Below are 6,714 nucleotides of genomic sequence, written 5' to 3' on the forward strand. Positions count from 1 at the left end.
GAACATTATTCCGAGTGTAAGATAATGAGATGTTTTTGGTAGTGGAACAATCGAATGGTTTTGATTCGCATTTGGCTGCGTTCTGTTTCATTAGTTGATTTAGCTAGAGAAAGGAAAAGGAAAAGAAAAGGAAAAGGAAAAGGAAAAAGTGGAACAATTTCTTTCTTATTTCTTGTTTTGTTATATAGAATTAGAAAAATAAAAATTAATTTCTAAAAAAAGGTGTTTACGCATGTTCCATGATTGACCAAACATAAGGCTAGGGTGATTCCCACAACTATTTCTGTCATCACCATTTTTCTGCCTCCTCCAAAAAAAAAAATGATTCCAAAGCAGCATATGCTTTCATGAAACACAACAAACAAAAAAAAAAAAAGCTTCGCAACACAGTCCATTGCCTTTTACTTTGATTGTCAAACATACTACTATTCATGCAGGAGTTTAGAGTCAAATTGAGCGGACAGCTAAAATTACTTGAATAAGAAGAGATCAATTTTAAGCTTCACTTATTGGAAGAAAAGAAAATAGAAGAAACAAGCTTGATCAGAAATATCCATATATGTTTTTAATTTGCTTTTCGTTAGCTTTCACCAAAGTAGTACACAAACCAATCGCATATTGCTAGAAAGTGCTGAACTTCATGTGTCCTTCATGTTTTGATCCCTGCAAGCTCGTCAAACAGAAGAAGTTGAAAACTATTTGTAATCAGTGGAAAGAACAAGGAAATATGAAAAGAGCAGAATCCCGCAATTAATTTACTAGGGCATCAAAATACAGTGATGTTTGTTTTCATTTCAAAAGTCGTTACATTGAAGAAGAACACGACCATTTTAAACACAAAACAATTTTCAGCTACAGGTACATTAATGTCTCCATTCAATTCATCAAAATAAACTATGTTATCAGGATTATTTACCTTGAAGAGCTTTCTCAAAGTTCTGTAACTGTAAAACAAAACCAGAATTAGGAGATGCCAGTGGTCGTCTACTTTTCACATGTTCCAAAGCTCTAGACATGTTCATACCATGCTTTTTCATTAAATAAGCAACAACCATAGTCACACTGCAAGGTAGAACAAAAAAGTTTGTCAATGTTAGTCTGACTTGAAAAGTTCAAACAGATGCCAGAAACTCATATACCAAATACAATTATATTTGAAAAAAACGTTTCTAATGGGCTTTCAGACAATTAGGATACTAAACAAAACCAATAAAATGTAAAGATGTGCAGCGTCCAAACGACTCCGTTATCTTTAAGCCCCAAAATCTTACCTACTAGACCTTCCATATATAATATTAAAGCAATGAGATTTAGTTGTTTTTCCCCCTCTTTTTCCCTATTATATTTCCGAAATTCATAAGCACGAGTAATTTCAACTGAAGCAGATTAGAGAACAAAACAATGTTCATCAGAAAATGACTTATCCATATCCAGCCAAGCGTAAACTCACAAATATGCTAACAGAATCTAGTTTAGGATTTGACCAAACTCAGGTCAAACTCAAATCCGATCTATGTTGACTGGGAAAACTCAAATATTCCAGTATTCTTTTTTGATAAGTTCAAATGTTCCAGTATTCAGCTCAACTTGGTCCATTTAAACCACTAGGCAAAGTAATATAGTTCTGACAGATAAAAGTTAAAACTGTATCTGAGTTGAAAGTGTATTTTCAATCCCCACAAGATTGCAGGGGGTTTACAAAACCAATGTATATAATGTAGAATCTAAAACCATGTTTAACATTAATGGACCAACTCGTTCACATTGCATATCAAACATACAATAATATTTCTTCAATAGATATAAGAATATTACCCTGTAAAGTAAGTAAGCTAAATAGGACGTGAATTATCACCTTCTGGATTTCCCCACAAAGCAATGAACCAAGACACCACCACCCATTCTATTAGCCTCATCAATGAAATCATAACATTCATCAAAATACTGTGCTATATTTATGGATTCTCTGTCTGGGACTACCTCAAGTCACAAAGAACATGATAAGATTGTTAAGAACTTCATATTTAATGCACAATATGGCTTCAAAATTAGAATACCATAAACTTCAGATAAGCCACAAAAAAAAAAAAAAAAAAAAAAGAAAAAAAAAAATAAATTAAAAAAAAATAAAATATGAAGATGGACCTACAACTGTTTAAGAAAATCCAGGCGTATAACAGAGTAATTATGTAAATCTTAAAGGCCCAAGTAAAGACGACATAACGGCAGCGCGATACTGCAAATTTATTTTATTTTAAAGTAAAATACATAAACCTCCTTGAAGATAATAAACTAATGAAATGTCATCATGAATTAATTATTTTCTTCTTTTTAGTTATGCCATAATTTTTTTTTTTTTCCTGAAAGTTTTAGCAAACGCATACACCCACAACAATGCCCCTCGCAGGGCTTGAACTCTCAACCTCTCCTTTAAGGACTAGAGATCATATCAACAAAGTTAGTGGCCCGGTGGTATACTTACGTAGTGTGAATCTTAAGTAATTCAGTTCAAAAGAAACTCATTAATATATCAATATAAAAAAATCATACTTGCTACACAAATATCAAAATTTTCATACCATCAATAATTTTGTATATAAAATCATTTGGATGTGCAGGTGCCAATGAATTGGCCACAGTCAAAATGTGAGTGACATTCAAGCTTTTCAATACATTCTTGTTATTTGCAGCTCCAACGGAACCCAGGAAAAGACCCTAAGAATCGAAGAAAAATTAAAAAGAAAATAAGAATGATAATGAATTAAACACTAAAATGTCAGTTACAAGCTCCCAGTGTTCTTACCTCTTCAATTTGGCATGGAACATTGTCCTCTCTGTTGAATTTTGTAGCGCACACAGCTCGCCAAAGTGCTGCAATTTGATCCCTACGGGTTTCATCAATCCGGTCCATTTCTAGTCAGGCGGACAACCTTTTCTATTTCTTTCCTTTTCTCCTCTAGAACAGTCTCGAATAGTAAAAAATTTGAGGCTTTTTTTGCAGTATAAAAAAATTCCTCGAACATGAAATTTTTTCTATATCAATTTCACACCACGAGAACAACCATCCTGCACAAGTATCAAAATATAGGTTCCCAGAACATAAGATAAGCTTAGAGTCATAATATCATATACCCAAACATGAAGCACTGGTGTTATACATAATCCAATTTCAACCAACTTCAGGGATTTACTTAAGTAGTGATTTCAATAACTGAAATTGATATAGATGGCCAGTTAAAGGTTCTTTCCTCTTTGGAAATGGTTTTACAAGTAAATTCAGCTATGCATGGTTTTCACTAATGAAGTTATGAATGAATCTCGAATCCCGTGAACCCCAAACAAACATTGTCACCGTCTTGAAGAACTAACTTCGAATGCAATGCTGAAGGAAATCAATGGTTCCTTTGAATCAAATCACAATTAAGTGTCAGAAAATAGTGTCAAGCATAAAGCCCCAGAAACATGTCAAGACTTCTAATTCTCCTTCATATAGCCCAATTTTTTTGAATGTGGCCAATTTTGCCGTCTTATATCATCCATATATTTTTAAGGAGAAATGACATACTTTTGAATGTGTCCAAGTGTTACATGTGAATCAAATTTCACATCGGAGATTATGCAAACAGTGTGTCAAAACAATCTTTAACAAAACGACAGAGAGTAAGATACTTCAAAAATACAGTACAGGAGCAGATTAGAGGCATGGGAAACTCCAGTATAACAAAGAATTAGTAAGCAACTGCTTCCAATTCATTCAAAGTACCATCAAAGAACCCCTTTAAGTCGACTGTGGATGAAGCCTATAAAGAGAGTTGATTTTCTGAATGATTAGAGAAAAACTTGCCAAATTTATTAGAGTTTCTTTTTAGTTTCCACAAAAAATCATGAGCAATCTTCCAATGGTGGACATAGTCTCCCAAGAGGACCTTTGTAGAAAATAAAACACCTAAACATAGCCATCTATATGTGGTTTAGTGTGCTACATTTACATTTAGCATGCTCATTAGTTTTCCCTATTCACACCCTATCACTCTACGTTTAAATTAATATAAAAAAGAGAGAGAGAGAGAGAGAGAAAATTAGGTACTGCTTGGTTCAGTTTTCTAAAAACAATTCTTAAGAACTCAGAAAACAGACCTTATTTTAACATAGTTTTAGAAACTGTCAACCAAACAAATTTTTGTGCAATTTTTTATCTTTAGCTCCCAGAAATATAAAAATTGAACCAAACAAGCGCTAAACACATCGCTATTGGATGGTGAGACCAATTATAATCACAAATAGAAGAAACTACTCCAATTTAAAGGCAAAAGCATGTGGCATAACAAAAAAAATTTACCCATTTGGAGTAACGCAAAAGTCAATGTAAAGTGACCAGAGTGCAGAGAAAGAGCTAGAAAAAGCAAATAGAAATTTAAGAATATAATAGCTTTTGGAATGCCTCACACATACATAATTTAATGACACGAAAACATTCTTCATCCGAAGAAGCTAATAAGGGGGCATCTAGGGTGTAAGGTGGAAATCACACTTTCACATTTTGTTCTAGCCTTTTAGGTTCTCACACAACTTCCTCACATAATATGAGGATCCAATGTTTGCCAAAACAAAATAGAAATGTAATAATTCAATGGCCTCATCATTAGTGTTTTTAAATAAAATTACAAAATCAATGCAAAAGGGTGAAAGAAAAAAGAAACAAAAGACCAAAAAAAAAAAAAAAAAAAACGTAAATCAATTGAAATGCAAAATGGAGCAACAGATTATGGATAATACTGATACAAGAGAAAAGCACTACAGTGATTTACCAATATACTAATGAATTAAAAGTGCAACAGCGGTATATATCTCCAGATGGTATAAACCCTTTTCTGCAAATATAGGGTTGCTGGTTTGATTTTAGTCAAATCTATACATCTATACACACACTGACACACATATGCATATTAACTATGCAATATGCCGAAGTTAACATTCTTTACGAAAATGTAAAACCTCGGTAATTCAAGAAAACGAGTTCCAACAAACAAAACAGGATTACAGCAAATAAACCTAGAAAGATTTGAAGTAATATCAAATAGAAATTCCAATTGGAAGGTAAAAGTAAGCAGATGAGAATTAATACAGAAATAATATTTACTAAAAACAGATTTGAGATCAGATTACTTAGATTGTTGGGCAGAAACTGAATATTTCACAAAGTAAGAAGAAGACTCACCACAACAATCTCACAATATAACAAAGATTGTAGATGCATATATGAACGACGACTATAATAAGAGTCCTCCTTGTATCGCTAGTATTCGATAATATCTAGATATACGTGCGTTCTCGCATAAGGAGAAGCACAGATCGTTAAAAAACCACACCCAAAAAAATAAAGGGTTAAATGTAAAAAATCACAGTAATATAGGTTTTGTGGACAAATAATTTCTCCTCTTTAAAATATGTATCTTAGTATATAAATTTGTTTTAAAAAAAGGTCTAAATAAATTCCTCTGACACATTTTTTAACAAAAACATGACATAAAATAAATTTAAGGGTAAAGTGCAAATAACCCCTGTACTATTGACAAATTGCAACTAATCCCCCTAAACTATGAATTTGTTACATTTCAGTCCATTCCGGTGACCGACTTAACCGGAAAAATAAAAAGTCTGAATTGCCCTTATGATTATTCACTACTGTATAAGGTATATAAATATATATGCGTTTATATATATATATATATTTCTGGTTTTAAACTGAATTTATATATATGTGTTTATATATATATATATAACATTGGAGATTGAAGAGAGAGAGAAGCATCAGGCTGGAGATTGAATCATGAAGAAAATGAAGGAAAAAGATGGTGGCGGCGGCGGCGATTATGGTGACAAAAGAGGAGGTAAGTCAGCGATTATGGTGACGATGCGGAGTCGACGCGTCAAAACCCAAAATCATCCTCGTCGCCGCTGGGATCTCGCTGCCGTCATCTCCTGCGCCTGCCCCGCCACCGTCTCTTGCGGTGACAGCTGGAACGAGCTCGGATGGTGGAGAGGACCGGCGAGCAAGGTGGGCTGAACGGCAATGGGCTGGTTCGGCCATGGTTAACTCGCGGCGATGGGCTGGTTGCGGCTTAGCTGCATAGCGGCCGAGCTTCGCCTCATCCGCCAACCTCCCTGTTCCGATCGGGACGGTCACCCATTTCTCGTTTTCATCGACCCCAAATTACTCCGCAATCATTCTCCACAAGTGCTTCCACTTGAACAGATCGCCGTTGCTGCAATTGAAAGCTTCGTTGCTCGCATACGGATCCATCGCCGCCCATACTAGTGCTCCGCTATCAGACCGGAATCCGACGCCACCGAGTAGCAGTTCCATGCCGCTTTCGTTCCCGAGGGAGAACCAGAGATTGTGATTGAAGGGGGTGATGGCAGTGGGTTAGTGGGGGTTTGGTTTCACGGTGTGTGATGGGTTTGATGGAGAGAAGGTTGGGCTGTGGTTGGTGATGACGGGTGATGGTGGTGGCGGGATTGGGGTGGTGGTTGTGGGTTTGTGTACTGGTTCGATTGGGTTTGGTGGTGTGCCGTTGAGATGCCGATGGAGGTGGTAGTGATGGTGGTGGGTTTGATTTCGTTTAATGGTGTGTTTTGGCATGAGTTCATGAGGGTTTCGTGGTGGTTATGTTGGTGGTTGCGGACGGTGGTGGTGGTTATGTTGGTGGTTGC

General features: G+C 35.6%; 1 protein-coding gene across 3 annotated transcripts; it reads right to left on the reverse strand.

The window, feature by feature from the left end:
* Positions 1-440: 440 nt before the first annotated feature.
* LOC132275168 (dual specificity protein phosphatase 1) lies at positions 441-5,373 on the reverse strand. 3 transcript variants are annotated; one of them, XM_059776581.1, is made up of 6 exons: positions 5,219-5,373; positions 2,804-3,066; positions 2,580-2,715; positions 1,856-1,976; positions 917-1,062; positions 441-695 (listed from the first exon to the last, which is right to left on the reverse strand). In XM_059776581.1, exons 2-6 carry the CDS (start codon positions 2,909-2,911, stop codon positions 622-624), a joined length of 585 nt encoding a protein of 194 aa, XP_059632564.1. In that variant the 5' UTR covers positions 2,912-3,066; positions 5,219-5,373; the 3' UTR covers positions 441-621. The 3 variants fall into 3 exon arrangements, with proteins under 3 accessions (XP_059632564.1, XP_059632566.1, XP_059632565.1); XM_059776583.1 differs by having other exon boundaries at positions 441-663; positions 5,219-5,372; XM_059776582.1 differs by having other exon boundaries at positions 441-670; positions 5,219-5,372.
* Between the last annotated feature and the right edge of the window lie 1,341 nt (positions 5,374-6,714).

This window comes from Cornus florida, unplaced genomic scaffold (genome assembly GCF_030987335.1).
Source record: "Cornus florida cultivar Cherokee Brave unplaced genomic scaffold, ASM3098733v1 CherokeeBrave_3.0.0_Hap2_Chr09, whole genome shotgun sequence".
Taxonomy (NCBI): domain Eukaryota; kingdom Viridiplantae; phylum Streptophyta; class Magnoliopsida; order Cornales; family Cornaceae; genus Cornus; species Cornus florida.